The 25622-nt window shown below is 44.7% G+C and overlaps 1 protein-coding gene across 3 annotated transcripts; it reads left to right on the top strand.

Annotated features, from left to right (window-relative positions):
- Positions 1-908: 908 nt before the first annotated feature.
- On the top strand, positions 909-24980 carry GSPT1 (G1 to S phase transition 1). 3 transcript variants are annotated; one of them, XM_026704238.2, is made up of 15 exons: positions 909-1473; positions 9148-9192; positions 9983-10024; positions 11399-11623; positions 12482-12515; positions 13310-13387; positions 14664-14844; positions 15354-15508; positions 17400-17540; positions 18767-18860; positions 19099-19179; positions 22276-22449; positions 22873-22962; positions 23230-23398; positions 24397-24980. In XM_026704238.2, the coding sequence occupies exons 1-15, from the start codon at positions 1131-1133 to the stop codon at positions 24447-24449; spliced, it is 1905 nt and encodes a 634-aa protein (XP_026560023.1). In that variant the 5' UTR covers positions 909-1130; the 3' UTR covers positions 24450-24980. The 3 variants fall into 3 exon arrangements, with proteins under 3 accessions (XP_026560023.1, XP_026560022.1, XP_087768481.1); XM_026704237.2 differs by having other exon boundaries at positions 11396-11623; XM_087912355.1 differs by lacking the exon at positions 909-1473 and adding an exon at positions 6036-6190 and having other exon boundaries at positions 11396-11623.
- The last annotated feature ends 642 nt before the right edge of the window (positions 24981-25622 follow it).

Below are 25622 nucleotides of genomic sequence, written 5' to 3'. Positions count from 1 at the left end.
CTTTGCAACTAAATCTCACTTTTACGACCTTCACAGGTCTGTAAAGCAAAGGAAAGCTGAAGCCAGATCACAAGCACAGTACTTTTGTTTAGCTACCACTTTGCTGAATAACTGAGTTGCTAGTCCTCATTATGGTCACTAAACAAGGACTGCCTTTGGATGTGTTTTAAGTAAAGTTCATTGAACATTGAATTTGCAAGTCCAACAAACACAGCCACTATCATTCAGCCTAACCTACATTGCAGGGCTACTGTATGGATAAAATGTAAAAAAAAGACTTGTTCAAAGAAAGGCAAGTGAGAAATTAAATAAGTGTAACCGCTTCATAAACTTGCAAAACATTTTATTCTTCTCCTTCCTTAATGACAAGTGTCATTCAATCTCTCGCTTTTTTGAACGCCTTGCTGTCTCCTTGCTCACACGGCAAATACTGTTTCACTTTCCAAACAGCCCTCAACTCTCTCTCACACTGACAGGACGCCAGCCAGATGAATACCGATGGAGGATGGTAGGCAGAGGCAGAATTGTTTCCCCCTTATTTTCCTCCCCCAAAACTGAGCCCGACCACATAGTTTCGTAGGAAGAAGGGAGAAAGGAAGAACGCGTGCGCGAGGCAAAGGGACCGCGCGATGGCTGCTGGGGATTGTTGTTTTTTGCAAAGGACACGGAGGCATCCACGCCAGCGCGAGGGAGGGAAGGGAGGGAACGGAAAGAAAAGGAAAGGCAGCGAATTGTGCTTCCCGTGCGGACCGGCCGTCCAGTCTCCACTGCGGCGCGCGGCCTTTCGGGAGTTGTAGTCCTCGTCCCGGCGGCGCCCACTTGTCGCAAAGGGTTTACGCGGGGACGCAGGACTACTGAGCGTGCAGGCGGGCAGCCGGCGCCTGCGCACGGGAGACGAAGCGTACGGCAGCTGAGGGAGGCCATACTGCGTCGGGGCGGTGGGGCACACGCGGAGCGTGGCCGGAGCGAGGACCGGGGTCGCTGCCTCCGCCGCCGTCCTTTGCCACCGTCCCTCCCCACCGCCGCCGCTTCTCTGCGCCTTCCCTCCCTCCCTCCCTTCCCCGCCGGGGAGGCGCTTGGGCCGCAAAGAGAGGCTCGTGAGGGGCCGGGCAGGCGGCCGGGCGCACAAAATGGAGGCGAACGGCAGCGGGAGCAGCAGCGACTCGGCGCCCGATTGCTGGGACCAGGCGGACCTCGAGCCGAGCAGCGGAAGCGCCGCCGCCGCCCCGGTGGACGAGGAAGCGGCGGCGGCGGCGCCCGGGCCGGCCCAGCTGGAGTCCGAGGAGGAGCAGCTCCTGGGCGCGGCCTTCAGCCGGCACCTCAACGTCAACGCCAAGCCCTTCGTGCCCAACGTCCACGCCGCCGAGTTCGTGCCGGCTTTCCTGAGGGGCGGGCCGGGACAACCTGCGCCGCCGCCGCCCCCTTCGCCGCCGCCGGGCCTGCCGCCGCCGCCGCCCCCGTCGCTGACACACGGTGAGCCCGCGGAACGGCCCGACACGGGACGGGGACCCTTCCCTTCCCTTCCCTCCGGGGCACCTTTCTAAAGCCCCCTCATCCCCCTGCCCAATTACCGCTGCCTAAGACCCCCCCACCATTATTAAACACCCCCCATTATTGCCCAGCCAGTTCTGGGGGGGGGGGGTCCCTCCAGTCTTTTAATTCCCCTCCCGACGGGATTCAGAGACCCCCTGCCCAGTTAGGTTGCCTAAGACTCCCCGATTATTAAACAGCCCCCCATTATTAAACACCCTCCCATTATTGCCCAGCCAGTTCTGGGGGGTCCCTCCAGTCTTTTAATTCCTCTCCCGACGGGATTCAGAGACCCCTTTCTAAAGCCCCCTGCCCAATTAGGTTGCCTAAGTAAGATTCCCCCCATTATTGCCCTCTGCTTCGGGGTTCAGGCAGTCTTCATTCTTTGAAGGGGTTCTCTTTGAATCCCTCCCCCCACAATAACCTTATGAGGAAGGCCGCCCTGAGTCAGAGACACCCCCCCTCCCCTTCCGTGGAGCCAGCACCGGATGCAAACCTGGCCTTGCCCCCACCCCAGGGGCATCAATATACATAGGGGGTGCTGCCCCCTTCCCCCCCTCCCCAATATATTGGAATAGTCCAGGGAGAGGGTGGGTTGCCTCTTAAAGGCTTTGAAAAGGTTGCCAGTGAGTTTCTCCCACCAAATGGGGCTCAGCGGGGAAAGGATAGTGTCCTGGGGGTGTCCATCAACAACCCTGCGAGGTCGGTCAAGGTCTAAACCAAGCGGGGTCCCACCCCAGCAACTTTAAAACTGGGGGACTTCCAACTCCCAGGGTTCCTTTAACTAAACCGGTGATCTCCGACTGGCTGAGGAATCCTGGGAGTTGAAGTCCCCCCAATCTTGAAGTTGCCAATATTGGACACCCCTGGTTCAATGCTGGGGGCTGAAGTCCCCAAGTCTTGAAGTTGCCACGGTTGAATAGCCCTGATTCAATTCTGGGACTCCATCCGTCTTGAAGTTCCCAGGGTTGGACACCCTGGTTCAATGCTGGGAGTGGAAGCCCACCCAGTCTTTAAAGTGGCCAGGGTTGGACACCCCTGGTTCAATTCTGGGTGCGGAGGTCCCCATGTTTTGAAGTTGCCAAGGTTGGACACCCGTGGTCTGTACCCAGGAGGAAGAACAGGTTGGCCTGAAGACGTCCTGGCCGGGAGAGGCTGAGCCTTCTGCTCCTTTCCCTTCTGAGTACCAGACAGCTGGTTGTTTGCAAGATCCCTTGATCCGTGTTTTTCTGGGCCTCTGCCAAGGCGGCATGGTTGGGGTTGCACTCCGAAACTCCCTGAGGGGAAACCTACAGCTTGACGTAGTTTTTGCCACCCTTGCCCGAAGAGGAGGAGGGCGGAGAGGATTAAAAAAGAAAAGAAAAGAAAAACAGAGGGATCCTCCTAGTTAGCCATCCCAGCAAGAAAGTCCGATCAGTGATGGAGAGGCCCCTTTCTCTGGGCTCCAAGCCCACCTCCTCACCAAGGACTTTCCGAGGGGGGCGTTTTCCAGGAGTTCAGCCTTGAGCAAGTGGGACGGGAGAGCCTCCCGGTGAATTCTGCAAGACAGGTTCCTCTGCTTGTGGTAGGAGAGCATTCAGCCGCCTGTCCTGGGGCGGGCTGAGCCAAGGAGTGACTCAAAACCAGCACCCCCTTGGCCTGTGATGCAATCTCGAATGGTGGTGAGACGTCACCTTTTCTTTTGGCAGGAGAGAAAGGGGGAGGTGAGTACTTCCTGGTAGTCTCAACAGTTGCTGTGAAACCACTCAGAGGACTCTCTTCCTTCTCAAGCTACTTTTCCAGTAGGCGGTTGGTTGGTCATTCCTTTTTCTTGACTTTTTCCACAAGGCTGTTGTAAAAAAACCCTGCCTTTGAGATAAGACAGAGGTGGGGCTCTCTTTTGAGGGATCCAGGCGGGTTCAAGCTACTTGTAGGCTATCAAGGCTCAGGGCAACAAAACATAAAGGTGTTTTAAAAAAGAGGAGGGGGAAGAAAAACAATGGGCCAGCCCTAAGGCCTTTGTTTACGGATAGAATTTCAAATAATTAACTCTATGGCGTTCAATCCTTGTGGTGGAGTGAATAGACAGAGTAGTAGAGCTACTCCTAAGGAATTGTGATGGGCTTAAGATTGTAAAGCTAGTAGAAGTGGTGAAGCTGTTACCTAAAAACTAGGAGATTGTGAGTTCTAGTCCTGCCTTAGGCACAAAGTCAGCTGGGTGACTTTGGGCCAGTCTCTCTCTCTCTCTCTCTCTCTCTCTCTCTCTGGGCTATATGGCCATTGAAGTATTTCTAATTGGGTTTGTTTTTTAAAAATTAGATTTGTATGCTACCCAGAGTCCATTGGAGTTGGGCGGCTAATAACATTTAAAATAAGCATTTGTTTTGTGGGTCAAACTCTTCAGTAAGTTAGATAGGTAAAGAAATCCATTGTACCCTGCAACAAGAATGGATTCCAAGTAGGGAAGACGTGATTAGCTGGCTCTTTTTTCCTTTAATGTCAGATTATCTGTAGGCTGGTTCCTAAGCTTATCAGGATTGTGCAAGCATACTTCTGGAGACTGCCCAATCATTTCTATTTCTATTTCATCTTGCCAGCATCTTAAATGAGCAGGGAAACTTTGAATATAACATTTCATTCAAGTGGGAGATTTCTGGCTTGTTTAAAAACCCATACGGGTCTTTAAAAAATTGGAATCCAGGGCTTCATGCTTTTATTAACTTTATTAAATATTTAGAAAAGTGCTTGGAGGTGCCCTACTTCTACTGTTGCTTCGGGGCGAAATTCTCCAAGTGGGACCGTTTATTTAGCCGCTTGCTTGCATTACCCTGTTTGATCTCAACGAGACAGAATTCTTCCAAATGTTGTCTTTTGAGGAACATCCAAAGCACATGTGTCCATCCTGCACGCAAAACAGTTCCGTTCCTGAAAGACGTGTGAAATGCCTTGTCTTTAATACGCAACCACTGTTTTAGCATTTTGCAAACTTTCTGAGTTTGAAGTAAAAGTATTCTAATTTGAAGCCTCCCATTACAGACTAAAAATGTTTCTAGAATACATCCCCTTCTCCCCATTTTGCGCTCCTTTCTTGAAATTCCACGCATCGAACATTTCACACACCTCTGTCAAGTTTGAAAATAGTAAACACACACATTTGATTTAGTCATTCCCATGGGCACAATTCTCAAGTCTAAAATAAAACCTAGAATGAAATTTAAGGATGCAGATACTAATCCTGTGTGCGTTTCTTTTTATCCTGTTTTTGCTGGCTGGGACCAGAAAAGCAACGGAGACTCTGGAAAGAATGCAGAAAAGAGCAACCAAAGTGATTAGGGGCTGGAGGCTAAAAAGAACAGTTATAGGAATTGGGTATGTCTAGTCTAAAGAAAAGAAGGCCTGGGGTGACATGATAGCAGTGTTCCAGGGGCTTTGAGGGGCTCATGCAAAGACGAAGGGGTCAACCTATTTTCCAAAGTACCAAAAGGCAAGACAAGACAAGAAAAAAAAAGGAAACTTAACCAAGGAGAGATCCAATTTAGAATTAAGAAGAAATTTCCTGACAGTGAGAATAATCAACCAGTTGAATGACTTACCTTTAGGAGTTGCGGGTGTTTTAAGAAGAGACTGGACAGCCAATTGCCTGAAATGGCCTAGGGTCTCCTGCTTGAGCAGGGGGTTGGACTAGATGACTTCCAAGGTCCCTTACAGCTCTGTTACTCTGTTACAAGTTATCCAAGGCAAGTTAAGATGCCATCTGGTCTACACTGCAGAATTTGCAGGTGTGTTTGCTGCAATCTCAGGATAGCAGCAGGTCTGGCATCCCTTATACTCCATATTGAACATAAGATACTGGTTTAGTTGCTGGCCACATTGCTCCTGATGGCACATGAAAGGCACATTATCAAGCAGCGTACAGAAACACAGGCTGTACCTCCGATAAGGGTGTGGAAGCACATGCTTAGCCCTTAAAACATATTGGGACTGCGTGTCCCACAGGTTGCAGAATAAGAGAGGATGGGATTTTTTTTCCCCCCTTTAATGATCCTTGGTGGGAGAAGCGCCTCAGGCGGCCAGAAATTCATCCCGTTGGAATGTCCGTATTTTCTGCAGTCCGATCTGCTAAATAAGCATTTCTCGTCTACTCAGGGTCAGTAAGTTGCTGACCTATTGTAACCTGTTTTGTATGCAGATTGTCATCTGAATATTGCAAATGTGATTTTGCACCAAAGAAAGTGCAAAAAAACAAAATGAGTCTGCTAGCAGTTCTTCCAACTAATGAATTTTATTAAAAACATAAGCTTTTGTGAGCAGCAGCTCATTTGACCAGACAACGTAGCTCAGGAAAAGTTGTTCCTTTTAGTAAAATTTGGAAAAAGCGCTAGCAGGCTCTTGAATTATATTCCCCCACCACAATAACATGTCTCTCCTAGTGACTCTTAATTGGACTTCATTAAATGCTTAGCTTTACTTTGGACCTGATTCAATCATGACAGGGAAGGTGATTCCTGTTTTTCTGCTTAGCTCACGTTTCTCTCTGTGTGTGTCTCTTTGGTGCCACTGGCTTTGGTCTCTGTACAATGGCGGTCATAATCGATAACGTAGATCAGGATAACAATCTGCTCTAGCTGGCTTCTGCCTTCCAAGGAAAAGGCACAGGAAGGAGAGATTGCTTGGGAATAAGGTAACTTTTGCAGAGCTATTAAGTTATGCTTCCTAAAATTAGGAGAGAATTTAGGCAGACCCAGCCAATTGCTAATAGAAAGTTACACACATGCGGACTCTTATTGGAAACTGCCTACACCTATATAAGTAGAATTACCAGGGGTCATATAATGTCTTTGAGGATGGCAGCTACGGATAGGCGTTGACTTACAACCATTCAACCAGTTACGATAGTACCTTCCTCCTCCTATTTTCTCCCTAATAACGAGTCATCCAGCCGGCTGTCATGGCTAAGGCAAAACTTAAACTTACACTCTCCTGCTTTCTAGCGTGGTGCTTTAACCACTAGGCCAAACTGGTGTGTTTGGAAATCTTGACTTTAGAAAACTATTTCAGCCCAGGCACTTATTACATGCTTTTCCCCCACCACCACAAAACCACCTCTATAACCCGTTCGAAAGGTTTGGAATTTGTGTTTTTCCTTTTGCCTTCAAGTCAGTCTTTAATTCCTGGCAGTTGCATAGATAAATTCTTGCAGTTTTGTTGGCAGCATTTTTAGAAGGCTTTTTCTTAGGGCTGAGAAGGAATAACCTGCTTAAAAAAATAAATCAGAATTGCGTTTTTAAAAACCCGATCAACCAACCAGCCAAATAACCAGGGCTTTTGTGGTAGAACCGTTGTTGGTTTTCATCCGTTGTTGTTGTTACCACCTGTTTGTTGTATCGATATAAACACTGGGGGCAATGTGCTTTGATCACTTTGTGTTATCCTCACAAGCTTGTGAGATGGATTTGGCTGGGCCATGGTGTGTGACCCATGGAGCATCATCTTGGTGTTTTGAATCTGGAACTCCCCGAGTCTTAGCCCAGCATAACTGCTGGTATTTATAGAGAACATAGGTGTCCATTAATTAAATTCTGAAAGCAAATAGGAATATTATCCTTGGATGGTCTGAAAATGGAGAGAAAGTTTCAGTACCTCGTCTGTTTGCTGACCTTATATGGAGCAAGTAAATGCTTTTTTACAAGTTTGGCAGGGCATTGTCCAATGTTTGTACACAAAAATTTTCCTCTGCAAAGAGAATGGAAAGATTTAAGTATTTATTGCCGTCAGGTTGTGCAATATTCACAAACAGAACTATGCAGAATTATTTACAGCATGGCCGCTTCTAATATGTCACACGCGTCTTGCCTTTCATCGGAGTTGATGTCACTTTTATTCTGCTCTTCCAAAAGAATATGAAGTCACAATTCTCCCGTCTTAATAGTTGTCAAAGAGCTGATTCCAGCGAAACTGGTCCCTAGCGCTAAAAAGGTTGGGGACTGCTGGCATAGCATCTTCTGCCACGAGCAGAGGGTTGGACTAGAAGACCTCCAAAGGTCCCTTCCAACCCTGTTATTCTATTTCTGATCTGTGATGATTTCACAGAAGATCATTCATAGGTCAGTTGAGTGGGTTTTTGCACGCATGTCACACTTGCAGACAAATTGGCCACAGAGAAAACGGCAGACCATGATTAATTATACCTCCATTAGTTAATTAACTTTATTGTCATTGCACCTCATACAACGAAATCAAACACCATCTTCAATGCACATCATGACCATGAAAATAACACAAACACACATCCTTCACACTCCACACATTGAATTGAAAACTCCTGATATCACATTCATATTGCATTATACAGTAGACTTCAACAGAGCTACTGCCCTGGGATAAAAGCTGTTTTTCAGGCTATTTGTGCTTATTTGCATTATCCTGTACCGTCTGCCAGATGGTAGTAGTTTAAAAAAAAAAAAAGGGTGCCAAGAATGAGATGGATCTTTAAGAATGTTTTGAACTTTCTTAAGGCAGCGGGAGCTACAAAGCTCTTCCAAAGAAGGGGGAGGGCAACCCATGATCCTCTGGGCAATGACCTTAACCCTCTGGACCGCTGTCCTATCTGCCCCTGTGCAATTGGCAAACCATAGAGAGGTGCAGTAAGTTAAGATACTCTCTATGGTGCAGTGGTAGAAGGTCACCAGTAGTTTTCCATTCAGTTGTTGTTTACTGAGCAACCTCAGGTAGTATAATCTCTGCTGGCCCCTTTTGACCAGGGCTGCCATGTGAGCACCACAGGTCAGATCCTCTTTTAGGGTAACACCCAGAAACTTAAAACTGGCCACTTGCTCCCCTCGGTCTCCATGGATAAGCAGGAGCTGGATGTCTGATTTGTTCCTTCTATAGTCCACTACAAGCTCCTTGGTCTTATTGGTGTTGAGGACCACGTTATTGTCTCCACACCACGTTAGCAACCGATCCACCTCATCTCCATAGGCCGACTCAGCCCACCCAGAGATGAGCAGTAGTGAAGATGGATGTTTTTTTTCCTTGCTCAAAGACACGCACAAGGAAGAGATGGGATGTGTCTTGATTTCATGCTTTGGACCAAGCTGGGGGACTGATGGCCTTTTAGGTGCTACTTAGCGACAACACTCCTGCAGCCCTAACCAGCCTAGCCAACTATGAGGAATACTGGAAGGTATAATTCAGCAACATCTAGAGAAGCAGGTCTCATGTCATGGTCTGGTTTACTCCTCCTGCTATGCCGTAAGGTTGCCTGGTTTTATGTTAATGATGGCAGGGTAAGAAGACCTCATCCCCATCCCTCTCTTCGTCCTGGTTTAAGTATAGTTTTAAGAAGCTTAATCTGTGTAGTTCTAATGTTTGGGTATTTTCTTACCTGTTTTATAACTTGTAAGCCAGCCTTAGAGGTGAGATGGGTGGCATAACATGTTTTTTTTAAAATAAAATAAAATAAATGCTTGGTAAGGATTGAATTGGCTTCTGAGTTCAGAGTCCTGAATATTCAAAGAAGAGGAGAAGAGCACAGCCACTTAGCTTTTCCTTCTGAACAGGGGATAGTTTCGTTCTTCAATTTTCCCTGGGATTACATCAAATACTTATTTTGGTGTTGGTTTTTCTTTCTTGAAGGGGCATCGGCAGAATCATCACAAGAAGACCTGCCATCTTGTGAAGGTAATACATTTCCTCTGTGTGTGTGTGTGTGTGTGTGTGTGTGTACGTGAAATGTAAAGCTGAGCTACTGGGGTATATTGGGAAATAGGGTATATTGAGAAATAAGGTATATTGGGAAACAAATTTGTGGAGCCTTTATACAATTAGAAGCTATTTAGAATACCGTGGCCATCTAGGTGAGACCTGTCCCTGCCCTCTTGGCCTTATAAAAGGGCCACAAAAACCTGGCTTCTGCTACCTGCCTTGGGGCACCAGTGGAGGGATTCCATGCTGGAGGTGGCTCGTGGATTAAAAAGAAGATCCATCCCCACCTCATTGTGTACTGGTTCCTATCTTAGCTCATTTTTGTTAATGTTAAATGTTTTATATTTTGGCTTGTATCACGTTGTAAGCCACCCAGAGTGGCTTACAGTGAGATGACCACCATATAAATTTAATAAATAACAATAATAGCACCAATAGTAACAGGAGCCTTGGGTGCAATCCCAAAAACGACTGGAGCACCACTCGAACACCCTTGGCATTGACAATTAAGTCAAGGGCAGACAGGCAGCTCTGCTTCATACTGCTTACAACCTGCGAGTGTAACTGCAGCAGCCGCCGCCGCCGCCCTTCACGTTTGTCCATCCCAGGCCCTTGGAAAGGACTCGAGAGGTGGACAGAAATGCCAAATCCAGTCTGAGCATCTGGCTGACCGTGCAATGGACAAATAGTCCAGTGTTCAAAAAGGTGAAGTGGGGCAGACCGAGCTGATGCAGCCTCTTTAACCTGCTTCTTTCTACTCTTCTAGGGTCAAACGTTGCCGTTGGTATGGAAATCTCCGAACCCGTCGGTAAGAAGCCGTACAGCGTAGCTTGAACCAACCCCTTTGCCTTGCAGCCTTGAAGTTCTTCTTAATTGGCCTTTTTTTATTACGATCCTCTCCGGTTTGTGGAACCACTACGCCGATTTGGAAAGCTTGGGCACTCAAGAGATGATTGCACATAGTCCTCGAATTACAACCATTCCTTTCGTGACCATTCGGAAGTTACAACGGTCCTGGGGAAAAAAGTGACTTATGGCCGTTTTTCATCCTTTCGGACACTTGGCAACTGACTCAATTTTAAGGCGGTTGCAGTGTCCCAGGGGTCATGGATTCTGTTTTTACGACCTTCTGGCAGGCAGCGTCCATGGGGAGGCCGGATTCACTGAACAGCCACGTTACTAACTTAACAACTGCAGTGTTTTGCTTAACGATTGTGGCAAGAAAGGTCGTAAAATGGGGCAATTAGCAAACATCTCACTTAGCAACAGAAATGTGGGAGGGTCAAGGTCATAAGTCGAGGACTGCCTGCACATTTGCAGCCCTTCTAGAATGGTGTGTTGCTCCCGGGTTAGTGGTGGGTCCCAGGTGTTTTGCAGTAGATCTGCAAAGATTCACTGCAAAGATTTTCCCGTTCCAGAGAAGCTGTGCTTTTGAGGGGGGGCAGGGGGGGCTGGTGAGTGTTTATGGGCACGTCCATGCCAGAGACAGAGAAGCTGATTGGTAATTTCAAGAGCCACGAGAAGAAAGCAAAAATATGGTTTTACATTCTGTAAGCTGTCTCAAGTCGCCATGGACGAATAGGTGGCAATATAAAATAAGTAAAATGAAATAACTCTCCCCTTGTCAGCCTTTTCCAGCCTGGTGTCCTAGTAGCTAAGCATTATGGAGGCTGTCAACTATCCCATTAAGAAAGATTGTGACAGGTAGCTTGCTTTTAATCCCCAAATTGATGCAACACGTACTTTAGGTTTTAAGCAGAGAAGCAGAATGAAAAGATGACTAGCAGTCAGTAGCTCTCATAAACAGTTCCATTGGTGAATTCCAGAATACTGTTTACTCTATTAAAACTTTATGGTCTGGAGGTTGTTTTCAGCATTCCTACCACTGTAGTTGAAAAAAGGTCTTCTGTGTTAAAATAGCCAAATCTTATGAATACTAGCTTGCTTTGCATTATTTACTTACAATCAACCTCCAAGTGGCCTCCGTAAAAATGAAATTTTAAATGTGCATCCTAAAACGCAGCCAAGCGGGTAGAGGAAAATAAAACGGGAACTTAAAACAGAGGCAACCCCCCTGTAGTCTCTCTAAGCCTTCTCCCCTCCCCTCCTCCCCACCCCTTTCCACGAAAGGCCCTGAAAAGCCCTTCCCTCCTTCAAGTAACTGTCTATTCCATCCTAGTAGAAAATGGAGAGACAGAAATGTCCCCTGAGGAATCGTGGGATCACAAAGAAGAAATCCTTGAATCCGAATTAGCCAGTGGCCCTTCCGGTGACGCGGGGCCCATTGAAGAGGGCACCCAGGAAATGATGGAAGAAGAGGAGGAGATGCCAAAACCCAAATCAATGGTGGCTCCCCCTGGTGCTCCCAAGAAGGAACATGTGAATGTGGTGTTCATTGGACACGTAGGTAAGTTGCTCTAGGAAGCCGCAGAAATGACTTTGGAGCCAATATTCAGACATTGCTACCTTCTGGTCTTCCGTGGAGTTGGTTCCCTAATCAACTATAGGAGAAAAGCAAGGCAGAACGGCGGGCGGAGTTAAGCATGTCATCAGTTTAGAGTAGTTGCATTGCCACAAACAGCCCAAGTCCAACTCCTTTTAAATTGTTGAGCCTTCTGTGGCACCAATTTACAGCACTGAGCTTTAGTTGTCTAGATCCTTGTGTATAGGCTTAAGCAATAAATCTTTGAACTGCAACTTAAATGTATGGTCCTGATCCTTTGCATCTCTGGGTGTATTAAAGGAACACAGTAAAAAAAAAAAAGTGGACCAACTGTGCTATTTCAGATGTTGAAATGCAATTCCCCAGCATCCTCCTTGCTGGCTGAGGGTGCAGGGAGTTTTAGGCCAGGAACATCTGTTGAGCCAGAGGTGGCAGGCCTGTATGTTTGCTTTTTCATAGTTTAAATTTTAAAGAAAAAGTCCCTGGGGGAAAAAAAACCTGGTTTGTTTGATTATATGCCATCAATTCATTTTTAACTGCTAGACTTGACATAAATGTGTAGACCACACTGATAGAAAATGGTTCACATACCAATTGTAGTACAATCGATGCGACTTATCCGAAATTTCCCAAATATATAATGTGAACAAGACACTTCTTCAGAGAGAGAGAAAAATGCGTCCTAAATCATTAGCCCTCTGTGATTATATAGGACAAAAGCATATGCTGATGGGAAAATCAAGTTCTTTACAAAAAAAAGAATTAAATAGCTGCTCACGAAGAGCTAATTTTAAATATCTTTTGTCTATCTTTTTTCTTTAGATGCTGGAAAATCAACAATTGGAGGGCAAATAATGTAAGTCTTTTTTTCCCCTCAAATACATACTCAATTCAGGCATCTTAAGCTTCCTTAAATTGACCTTTTAGTCTGAATCCAAAGGTATAATTACAATAAAAGAATCCTGCAGCTGATAACCTGAAGCACTTTTGTTGCAAAATAAGTTTCCATTTTTTGTGAGACTTTGTTAAAAAAAATTGATAGGCATTACTGCCGTTTTCTCCACTTTTGTAATGTGCCACATCTTGATCTTCCCAATTTGTTCTGAGGGAAACTTTTTTGGGGTGAAAAGTCAAGGAAACCTAATGTCAACTCAAAAAATATTTCTGTGGTCTTTTTAGAGTTGCCAACAGAAAGGGAGGGGGGAAACGGTTTGAAAAGGCAGTGTGGCACTTTGGAAATCAAAAGTGCATTCCATAAATAGTTTTCAAAGATAGTAACTAGGTGACTGAAGTTTCTGCCGTGCAAAGATCTAACTGGAGAGCATGATTGATGATTCTTGGCTATGGATGTGTCCCACTGGAGCATATGAATTATGATACACCCAGGGGGTGAGGGAAAACCAGGGTCAAGAGTGACAATGAATGATGTGTCTCAGAGTCAGCTGCACCCAGGCAGTGCCGGACATGTTAACTCCCAATTAATCCTTTTGAAGTTTTGGAAGTTTGGCTCGAGAGTCATGATTTAATTGGCGTAACTGCCAGAATCCTGACACCTGTACTTTTTAAAGAACAAAACAAAGCCGCAACTCTGTTGAAACTGCTTTTTACACGTGTTTCTTCTTCCTATCTCACGCACCAAATTCTTTTCAGGTATTTGACAGGCATGGTTGATAAAAGGACGCTTGAAAAATACGAAAGAGAAGCTAAAGAAAAAAACAGAGAAACCTGGTACGAAGCCTACGTTTTAACATTTTAACCCACTTTCAGTGATGATAGCCTCTCTTAACCTCACGTCCTCCAGATGTGTTTTGACCTAGCTTTCAGAATCCCTGAGTCTTTGAACAGGAACCTAGCTTACTCACTTGGGAAGAGAAGAGAAACTGTACATCAAAATAAAAGCACTCCTGGAAAATGGATGCAACAAGATAAATGCAACCTCTAGGTTGCTTAGTTATGGAGCTAGCTGGAAACGAAGGAGCAGAAGTGAATGGGCTGCATGGGTGCTCAGCATACTCTCTAGAGAATTCTGGGAGTTGAAGTCCACGCTTCTTATGGTCGAGAATAGACGTATATTTGCAATTGGTGTGTTGCCACTACATCCTTCTAGGTGGTGGTTATCAATTTCTCAGTCTAGCTTACAAGTCTGAAGTCTCCTCATGCGCTCTTCCAAGGGATAACCAGATCCAAGGTGCTGCTAATCCTTTCCTAGGGAAAATCTACTCCATGTGGCATATTCTGTCAGGACAACTTAGATTCTAGTGACTTATAAGACTCTGTCTACTCTTCATTGGGTGTTTGCCAACTCACTGTTTCCTCCCGGTGGCCAAGAGATTTTCTTAGCTGCTAAGAACTTGGCAGAAGAGCTAATTTTCCTCTGGGGGCTCTTCCTGGTGGATGAACCCAGAGGATTATAAATCAAACTTATAATGAACTGAGCAAGAACTTAAATTGAAATTGTCTGTAATGACATTATGCCAACACAGAGGATTCCTCGAGCAGGCAGGAGGTATGTTTTGGATTATAATTTTCAATTGGCATTACATCCATTCCTTGGGCAGACAATGCTGAAAGTCAGAAATGTAATTCAGTGATTCACAACAGATGTACAAAGCGTGTGTGGCTTCAATCGCATGGTTGTGGCCACCATCTTGACTTGTTTTACCCCTCCTGCCTGCAGATACCTCCCCCCCGCATCCCATTTCCTGACTCAAAACAAAAACAACTGCATAGAACAAGAGTGTTCAGCCTTGGCGACTTCAAGACTTGTGGACTTCAACTCCCAGACTTCCCTAGCCAACTTGGCTGGCTGGCGAATTCTGGGAATTGAAGTCCCCAGGTCTTTAAAAAGTTGCCAAGGTTGGACGCCCCTGGTGTAGAAGCATTTAACTTAGTTGTTGGAAAGGATGAGAATATTCAGATAAATTCTAGAGTAGCATCTATCATAATCTTACCCAAGAACAATCAGTTTTATATCAGATATCTTCCTTATTTCTTTTTTTAATAGGTATCTCTCTTGGGCCTTAGACACAAACCAGGAAGAGCGGGACAAAGGGAAAACAGTGGAAGTAGGCCGTGCCTATTTCGAAACGGAAAAGAAACACTTCACAATTTTAGATGCTCCGGGGCATAAGAGCTTTGTTCCAAATATGATAGGCGGTGCTTCTCAAGCGGATTTAGCGGTATTGGTAAGAGCCTTTCTTGTGTTCAGATCGATTGGAAAATTATTTTAATTCATCTGCGTTTCTTTGTGTAGTTGTGTTCTTTATTTTAAAATCGCCTACTAGCTGGTAAGCTCTCTCTGAAAAATTAACAGTAAGGCAGATTAAAAACATACAATAAAAACCAATCTTTGAAACGTTCCTACACTGTAGAAATAAGAAAATGAAGCAGTATTTTTCAGTATGGTCTCAAGCTGCTAACAGGTGAAAAGTTCTGTTTGCCCATGTATTAATATTTTTTCCTTGGGACTGGTGATGTCGTGTTTTTTTTCCCTTCATTTTTTTTTCAGATTGTTGGGGGTTTTTTTTAGTCTATTGTCATTGTGTTGATTATTTTTGCTGTTAATTCCAATAAAATAATAAAAACGACTGTTTAATGGTTGTGCCACAGTATGCTATAAAAGACCTTATGTTTGAATGGAATTGGATTGCAACCAAACACTACAAAGATTTAACTGGGCTGTTCTTTCACTCAGGTAATCTCTGCAAGGAAAGGGGAATTTGAAACAGGTTTCGAGAAAGGAGGGCAAACAAGAGAGCATGCCATGCTAGCAAAAACAGCGGGTGTAAAACACTTAATAGTTCTCATTAACAAAATGGACGACCCAACTGTGAACTGGAGCAACGAAAGGCAAGTATTTGGGTTTAGTTTTGTGCCCAAGTTGGATGTTAAAGAGTAGCTGGCATTTTGGCTGGCACTTGTAGAAAATGGAGCTGGGCTCATACAGCTTTGATGGATAAGGTCCAAAGATCAGGTATAATTACCCTAATGTAGGCAACTATTCGTAGAAATCTATGTTAGTTTCAAAAAACCTTTTCAACTAGTTGGAGGGGGTAGAATTTGACTTAACTTCTGAGTTCAACCCTGGTGTGCAGATAGACCTCGACGTGTAACCATTTGGTTAGCAACCATTCAAAGTTACAACAGCATTGAATAAAGGGGGTTTACAATCCGTCCTCACTCTTGCAACCATCGCCGCATCCCTGACTCAAGTCGATCACAATTCAGGCGCTTGGCAAGTGGTGTGCATTCACAATGGTTGCACCCTCTTGAGGTGAGGTGATCGCCATTTGCAGCCACAGAAATTCTTGTCCTGATTGTAGTTGTACCTCTGTATCTCAAATATATCGTATTTTTTGGAGTATAAGACACACTTTTTACACACACACACACACACACACACACACACACACACACACACAAGTGGGTGGAAATGTCTGTGCCTCTTATACAGCGAATGGTGCTGAAGCCCTGCCCACCCGCTGCCCCCCACCCTTTGGCCTCTGCCCTCCAGCAATTTGCCTCCTTGCAGCGAACACTTTCAACACAGCCTGATTAGCACAAGCAGCTGATTGTCGGTTGGATGGGCCTCAGCTGTTTTCAGGCTGCAGGGATTGCCAAAGCCTATTGCCGCCTCCACATCCCATCTTTGGCCTCCACGCACCCCATTTTCTGCCCATTTCAATCCCCCCACCACTTGGCACGGGTGAAAAATGGGGTGCGCAGAGGCGGCAATAGTCTATGGCCATGATGGCGAACCTATGGCACGTGTGCCCCTATGCCACATATAGCCAATTGTGCAGGCCTGCGAGCCTCAGCCAAACTTACCTGCACTGCACATGTGCACGCCTCCCAGGTGATTTTCAGCCCGTTTGAGGCCGTTTTCACCCTCCTGGGAGCCGAGAAACCGACCTACCGGAAATGCCAAAACGGGCCCGTTTTCAGCCTCCCGAGGCTGCAGAGGCTTCCCTCAAGCACCCGGGAGGGCAAAAACAGCCTCAAACAGGCCGAAAATCAGCTGGGAGGCGTGCACATGCACAGTGCAGGTAAGGGGGGGCGGGGGTGTTGCACGTGCACGCATTGCATTGGTGCTGGCCCGCGCCTGCTTTTGGCACACCACAACAAAAAGGTTCACCATCACTGCTCTACGGCAGTCCCTGCAGCCTGAATCGGCTGATCCTCAGGAGGCCGCCCAGCTGACGATCAGCTGCTTGTGCTAATCAGGCTGTACTGAAACTGATACTGAAACAGGTTATTTGCTGCAAGGAAGCAAATTTCTGGGAGGCAGAGGGATATATTTTTTTTTCCTCCTTGTTTTCCTCCCCAAAAGCTAGGCACGTCTTATACTTCGGAGCGTCTTATACTCCGAAAAACACGGTATTTTGAGATGCAACGTGAAGGATAATGATGAAGTAAATCAGTGGTTCTCTGCTTGTGGTTCACAGGGCCACAACCTTTCTCAGCTTGTGGAGGGTGGGGCACGATGTCACGGGATCTGGCGAGGAGGGCTTGAAGAAATGTTCCCATTTAAACCTTGAGTTAAGTCTTAGGGGTCCGTGGCCAGAAAAGCTTTTCAAGGAGATCCGTGTTGGGAGCCACTGATACGGATGACGTAGCTGTGAGACTGGCCCCATTGAACCCCCGAACGCTCTCATTCCTACGCAATATCTTGTGACGATGGGGCTTCATGGCTCTTCTCCCCGTTTAATATTTTTTTTCTCCCCTGCGGCCAATCTTCCAGGTATGAAGAATGTAAAGAAAAACTGGTGCCATTCTTGAAGAAAGTGGGGTTTAACCCCAAAAAGGACATTCACTTCATGCCCTGCTCGGGACTGACTGGAGCAAATCTCAAGGAGCCATCTGACTTCTGTCCTTGGTATATGTAGGTATCTCATGGAATAGGGTCCCTGCTTTGCGACGATTTTTTCTTTCTTTCTACGACCCTTAATTCCTTGTGTCACTCCTTTTGGAGTGGAGTCGGGACGACTGAATGGAGCTGAGCATTTACTGGTCAGATGCACTTTTTCTGATTCCTATGCCAAGTTTGCAGCAGATATTTACCCTTTGCACCCAGATAGAGAAACATCTGCCGCTGCCTAGGATCAAACTCACAACCTCCTGATTGTGAGGGGAACATCTCCTCTAGGCCACCACTGAGCACAATACCCAAAGCAAAAAGTCTTGAAACAAAACTCATGTAAACAGAAACAGTCAAATACTCGTTCTAGGTTCAGGGATCTGAAAATAATTTGTTTTTTTCTCTCAGGTTGCATTGCTAACAATGGTATCACTAACAGCTGGCTAAACTGGAGCCCTCTAGGATTTGCCTTTATAGGATGGCAAAGAAACAAGTCTATTAATGGTACCTTTCATCCCCAAAGCCAAAAGCGGATGTTTTTTTAAGGCTAACAGTTTGCATTTGGAAAGGAAACCGGGTCACTTTCTGCTTTGGTCTTCCTGGCATTCTGCTGCCTCCAATTCAGAGCATATCTAACACAAATAAGGCAACCGTGTAGGTTTTAGTCCGTTAATCAAATTCAGCCTAAATCAGACTAGTATGTAGAAACATCCCTGATGCCCTAAAGAAATGTTTTTCAACTTTGGTAACTTTAAGGTATGTGGACTTCAACTCCCAGAATTCCTCAGCCAGGGGAATTCTGGGAGTTGAAGTCCACACATTTTTAAAGTGACTCCCTACATAATGATTGTTTTGGCTGAGGATTGTGGCCAAAAGACACCAGAGGCTGTCAAGTTGAGGACAGACGCTCTCACCAGGGTGCAAGAACACAAGAGCGTATCTAACACAAACAGACAACTAGGGCATGAAGCAATGGCAAGTTTCTTCAAGTTTGTTCAAAAGAAAATTGAGGTATTATATTTGATATTTGAAGATAAAACAGTCTGTTCATTGAGTTCTTCATGTTCTTTGCAGTTGCTGGTAAAAAAGGCATAATTTACTCCCGCAGCTCCGTCCTATACCTTAACTTGATTATGTCTCACAAAGAAACTTGTGTTTAGATGTTAGTTGCACCATGAATGGAAATTTTGTCCAAAAATCAAAAATGTTTTTGATCATGTATTCCTTTCTTTTTTTCCCCTTTCCCCCAGTGGGCTACCATTTATTCCATATCTGGATAATTTGCCAAACTTCAACCGATCAGTTGATGGACCAATTAGGCTGCCAATTGTCGATAAATATAAGGTATGCAACTAAATAATTATGAGGTATATTTATATTGATAAATATGAGGTAGGCTTTTGACACGAAAATAGTAGCAGCAGTTATACAATTTAACCTGGAAAGTATAAAACTGTTTTTTTAGGGGGGCAGTCCTATAGCACAGTCATGTTAACTCTTGATAAGGGAATCAGGCCCTGTTTTGACCATGTTCTCTTAACCTGGTTGTTGTTTTCTCATTCTTTCCCTTCCCCACATGAAGGATATGGGCACGGTGGTGTTGGGAAAGCTGGAATCAGGGTCTATTTGCAAAGGACAGCAGCTCGTGATGATGCCAAACAAGGTATACATGTTTTCTCTTTAAGCCTCTTTCCGTTCATCTAGCAGATGTTTAAATTTGAAGCGTCCAACCTTGGCAACTTTTAAGACTTGGGGACATCAACTCCCAAAATTGAACAAGGGGTGTCCAACCTCGGCAACTTTTAAGACTTGGGGACTTCAACTCCCAGAATTCCTCAGCCAGTTGGACACCCCTGGCAAGATGGAGGATATCAAGCGAGCTGAAAACCAGATTGCATTATTAGCTCGAAATCTGATACGCGAAGTTTGTTTTCTTCCTCTTTCCTTTAAAAGAATGTGACTGCCATGTTGGTATAAGAAAAAGTAAATAGAAACTCCCATTACAGTATTGCATTCTGGGGCCTCCCATTTCCCACAGGAATTGTTTAACAATGAGGTTGTCACTCATTTGGATTGTTGTCTTCTCCCTGTGGTTGACATTTAAGAGTTTAGCTTTTCCTGTATTCTGCAGTATCCTTGAATCTACTGCACTCAAGCTGGAGGTAGAGATGAAAACCAGTCCTTGGCCAAACCACTCCCATGTCTGTGTATATATATTCTATAAATGGAAGCTTGAATGAGGCAGAAAATAATGGAAGTTGCTAAGAATGCAGCTTATCTATTTGTACGTGAAGCCTTTTCAACGTTTCATGATGCAGTTTTCACATAAAAAAACTATAAATGTCGGGATACAGTATTAGCAACTCCCAAATGCATAGACCTGTGCAGAAGACGTACCACAAAAGGAACATTTGAATAGGGATTATTATTAGAAATTTAACATTTGAATAGAAATTATGTAAAGAGGTGGGATACAGAACAAACTTGGCAAGTCTTTTTGAAGCTCAGAAACGATTAAAACAAAATAAGAAACGGGATCTTAAAAAATACAAGCAGATTACTTTGAATATTTCAAAAAGATTGTTTGAAAAAGGTGTGGGGGGGGGAATTTCTGATGTAGATTAGGACTCACGCTGCTTGCCCTTTGCTGAATTTTAACTGACAAATATGTGAGGGTTAACTTCCTTACCCAACTGCTTTTTGCACTCTTAAAAATGCCTGCTCACCAAGGACAGAGTTTGGCTCATCAAAACCTCGAGCAGATGTTCCCCTGGCGTTTATCCTTCCCGGAAATTTTCCTGAAAGGGGGTTCAGATTTCACACACAGTTGCATAAATGTCATACCTCTCCAAATAGTTGGCAGGAAAGCAAAGCCGATCTGTTCTTCAGTCTACTGTTCGCTAGAGATGGGCAAACTTTTCAGAGCTTAGGAACCCCGCCTAACCTTTGGGCTGAGTATTGAACGCAAAAAGAATGTGGGCCAAAGGCTAGCTTTTCACTCTTTTAAGGAGAATCTTCTCATATATAGATAGTCCCCGACTTACAACAGTTTGTTTAGTGACCGAAGTTACAACGGCACTGAAAAAGAGAGACTTGTGACCGTTTTTCGCATTTGTAACCTTGCAGCACACACACACACACACACACACACACACACACCCCTCATGCTCACGTGATCAAAATTCAGACGCTTGACAACTGACTCCTATTTACGATGGTTGAAGTGTCCTGGGGTCAGGTCATCCCCTTTTACGACCTTCTGACAAGCCAAGGCAAAAATTCACTTAATTAACCGTGTCACTCACTTAATAACTGCAATGAATCACTTAGCAACTGTGCCAAGAAAGGTCGTAAAATGGAGCTCACTTAACAAATGTTTCACTAAAGAACAGAAACGGTGGGCTCAATGGTGGGCTATCTGCATTCATATTGGGAACATTCATATTTTCTCAATCATACTTTGATAGAAAATTAGATCTTTTTTAAAAAAAAAAATTCAGTCCAGCGTGGAGAAAAAAATCCTAAAGAAAGGTTCAGAAGCCCCATATTCCCCCATATCCACTGAGAATCCTCAATACTAGTATAAGAATATAGAAAGCCAGCAAGGAAAATAATAAAACGGACTTGGGTCTTAAGGCCTGTGATGGGTATCAAATAGCTCGTTGCTCCTGCCAGCCATTCTTTCTGCCTTCAAGACAAACATTTCTCAGCAGGTTTGCCTTCAAGCAAGCAACTTCATTTCACAACTTCGTTTTGGCTTCCCACCAGTTCTCAAATTTTAGTGGATTGGGATGCGGTTTCAGAAGTTATAAATAACCGGTCTGAGGGTTGTTTGTCTGGCTTAGGGCTATGTTGGGGGTCCTAGTTTTCAGAAGATGAAAGACCAAAGCAAGCCCTTCCTGATTTCGCTGAGGCAACCCAAATATCAGAGGCTCCAGCAAGCTCGTCACAAAAAGAGGGACATTTCTGTTCCCCCACCCCAAGGGTTTTTCTTCTAAATTCAAAATACTGGAATATGTTTCACATGCGTATCTTAAAAAGAAATGTTTTCCTCTATTGTTAAGTTTGCTTGCTAAAAGAAAAAGAAAAAAAGGCATGGGTTGTGAGTTCCTTAAGAAAAGAACGAGCAAAAATCCAGGTTAAAAATATATATATTCAGTAGTTGTAGTTCCTTAGACAGGAGAAAGGATCTCCAGATGTTACTTCTGGAGTAATAAAGTGACAGCAAGTAAAGGAGCAGGATGATGAGGATATTTACTTAAATTTATACGCCACCCAACTCCAGAAATTAAAGTAGACTAGGTAACACTGTAAGTGCTAGGTAATGGTCATCATCAGTGCTAGATAACATCAGTACTACTTAGCACTGATGATGTTACCTAGTTGGGTAATGAAACATCTGCAAGAAAGCAAGCTCAGAGAGGACCAAGGACCGTGCAGTTCAACCCTGAGCTACAAACATTGTCCTCTATTGCCATTCTTGGACGTACCGAGTTGAAATAAGACAGAACAGACTTGACATGCAGAAACATTTATTTGACAGTCCATGTTGCTATTGTAAACCCAAAAAGCAAGATGACCTAAAAAAAAAAAGGGCCGTTATTTCATATATTAATCTTAGCATCCAGAAAAAAAAAATCACCCATTATGTAGGTGACATGTAACATCACAGCCTTTTTGCACGACTCCAAAATATTGTCAAGCGTCCGCGACTTTTCATGCCTTCGACCACCCCGATCTCTTTTTTTTTTTCTTTCAGCACAATGTGGAAGTCCTTGGAATCCTTTCTGACGATGTAGAGACCGAATCTGTAGCTCCAGGTGAAAATCTGAAGATCCGACTGAAAGGAATCGAAGAGGAGGAAATCCTCCCGGGCTTTATACTCTGTGATCTTAATAACCTGTGTCATTCTGGACGCACATTTGATGCTCAGGTATGCCTCCAGAAGAAGGTCTGCTCTCTAATTCGGAATACTCATTCACGGTTCTAGGGAACGGTGCTCATCTCCGTTTCAAGGCCATTGAGCCAGCGCTGTCCAAAGACGTTCCCACAGTCATGTGATCAGCATGATGTCACGGAGGGCTGGTACCTATTTATCTACTTGCAGTTGCATGCTTTGAGAACAGCTAGATTGGCAGGAGCCAGAGCGAGGACGGGAGCTGATCCCAACGTTTGGCACTTGGGTCTCAAACCTGGGTTGCCCGCTTTCCAGCCAACACAGCATCTTAACCACTGAACCACCGTGCCAGGGCGCGCGCCACCAATTTGGAGTCAATATTATTGAAATCAAGTTGGTTTAATTGGCCTCGTCTTGATTATTTATTGATAATAAACATTTGGTTTGATTTGATTACAGATAGTGATCATTGAACACAAATCCATCATCTGCCCAGGTTACAATGCGGTGCTGCATATTCATACCTGCATTGAAGAAGTCGAGATTACAGTAAGTGCAAACTACAGGGGTGGAATTCTACCGGTTCGTACCTATTTGTTAGAACTGGTTGCTAACAAAGTCCTCCATTCTTTGGCGCTCAGCCTTCCTTACGGTCCAATTTTTGCAGCCATACGTTGCAGCTGGGAAAACCATAGCCTTGACTACGCGCACTTCGTTCGTTTGTTTTCCACTAGAGGTTAAAGACGTAGAGTTCTGTTTGCGAAATGAGTGTGCAACACACACGGTGTTTCCTCTGGGTTTCTTTTCCTCCCGCAGGCCTTAATCTGTCTGGTAGACAAGAAATCAGGAGAGAAAAGCAAAACACGGCCCCGTTTTGTCAAACAAGATCAAGTATGCATTGCCCGTTTACGGACGGCAGGAACGATCTGCCTCGAGACATTCAAAGACTTCCCTCAAATGGGCCGCTTCACCTTAAGAGACGAAGGTAGGGCAAGTATAAATTGTTCTTGTTGTTTTAGCCCAAGTCACCCATCTCATGGCTAAGATGGGACTAGAACTCCCTGTCTCCTGGTGATTGGCCCAAGTCAACCAGCTCATGGCTAAGGCGGGACTAAAACTCCCTGTCTCCTGGTGATTGGCCCAAGTCACCCACTGCTCATGGCTAAGGCGGGACTAGAACTCCCTGTCTCTCTGTGATTGGCCCAAGTCACCCAGCTCATGGCTAAGACGGGACTAAAACTCCCTGTGTCCTGGTGATTGGCCCAAGTCACCCACCGCTCATGGCTAAGGCGGGACTAGAACTCCCTGTCTTTTTGTGATTGGCCCAAGTCACCCAGCTCATGGCTAAGACGGACTGAAACTCCCTGTCTCCTGGTGATTGGCCCAAGTCACCCACAGCTCATGGCTAAGGTGGGACTAGAACTCACAATCTCTTGCTTTCTAGCCTGATGCCTTAACCACAAGACCAAACGGACTGCCATATTTTGCTTTACAGGTAGTCCTCAACTTAAAACAGTTAATAATTGTTCGAAGTTACAACGGCAATTTTAAAAAAGTGACTTGTGACCATTTTTCACACTTACGACCGTTGCAGTATCCCCCTGGTCACATGATCAAAATCCAGACCCTTGGCAACTGACTCATACATACGACAGTTGCAGTGTTCCCAGGGGTCACGTGATCCCCTTTTTGAGACCTTCTGACAAGCCAAGCCAATGGGGGGGAACCAGATTCACCTAACAACCATATGACCAACTTAACTACCGCACTGATTCAGTTAACAAGTGTGACAAGAAAAGTCGTGAAACGGGACAAAGCCCGCTTAACATATATCTCACCTAAAAGCAACCTAAATTGGGGGCTCAGTTGTGATCGTAAGTTGAGGACCGCCTGTATTTTATGTGAGACCCCGATGGTGTTTTATGCAAGGCCTCCTAAGGTCTGTTCTTCCTCTCTTTTCTTTCTTCCTTTTTTCCCCCCCAGGTAAAACCATCGCAATTGGTAAAGTTCTGAAACTGGTTCCAGAGAAGGACTAAGCGTTGTTTTTGACAAGCCTGCACAAATACTGTAAGGAGGGGGGAGAGAAATGACTTTGCAGAGCCCTATTCCACATTGCCTTCTTTCTTTTCTTCCCCCTGATAACCTCTGCCCTCCTCTTTTGCAAAGATGAGATTTCACAGCAAAGGTCCACATTATGTCAGCTTTCTCATATTGAGAGCTCTGCTATGCCACTGTTGAAGTTTTAACCCTGAAAAGTTTCGTTTCTTTTTTCTTTTGGTTTGGTTTGGTTTTTTTTTCCCCTCCTCCTTCTCCTCTTCCCTCTCCCTCCTCCTAAATTCAGCTCCCACCCACCACCCCCCCGGGAAAGATTTGGCAATAGCTTTGTAAAAGTGATGTGGACAAAATTGCCTAGAATTATGAAAAAAAAAAAAAAATCTACAGGATTTCTGTTTAATTGTCCCCTCCCGTCAGACGGAAGCGTTTTTCAAAGGCAGATCATTCAGATGTGCATGTGCGCACATGTTACCAACACAATTACCATATTAATAAAACTCTCCAATTTGAAATCTTTTTTTTTTTTTTTTTGGTATCTTAATTACTTTGGAATAACGTTTTTATCCGGATGTTAATGCCTGCCGCATTCACTTTTAACCTGCAGAGCAAACTGAACATTTGATGATTTGGGGTTTTCTAGGAGGGGGGTGGGAGGAAGGGATTCCTATCTTCGACAGATTCCCCCCAACTGTGTTTTAAATGAAGCAATTAGACCAGCATTTCTCTCAACTTTGGCAACTTTTTTAAGGGCACGGATTTCAACTCCCAGGATTCCCTGGTAAGCATGGCCGGCTAAAATATTTTGGAGTTGAAGTTCCACACCTCTTAAAAGTTGCTGCCATTGAGAAAAACCGAATGAGATCATTGATAAACCTCGTGTTCAGTTTTCCTTTGTCCTTTTTCTTTTCAGTGGTTCAAAACAGTCAAAAACAGGTTCATGCAACTATGGTACAATTTCATTTGTTGATGCATCAATATATCTCAAACTTAATTTAACACAAACATGCAGGCCCAGGGTAAAATAAGATCTTCCAAGTCTGTCCTGGAGAATATCATTTTTTGTTTCCTAGCAGCACAGGCTGGTGACTACAACTAAATAGGACTGTTACATCACAACTCTTGCAATAATTCTGGCGTATCACGGGTCAGTACGA

The sequence above is a fragment of the Pseudonaja textilis genome, chromosome 14, assembly GCF_049901715.1.
Source record: "Pseudonaja textilis isolate UNSWEBS1 chromosome 14, rPseTex1.2, whole genome shotgun sequence".
Taxonomy (NCBI): Eukaryota; Metazoa; Chordata; class Lepidosauria; order Squamata; family Elapidae; genus Pseudonaja; species Pseudonaja textilis.
Note: the sequence above shows the minus strand (reverse complement) of the source record. Positions and strands in the feature narration are given on the sequence as shown.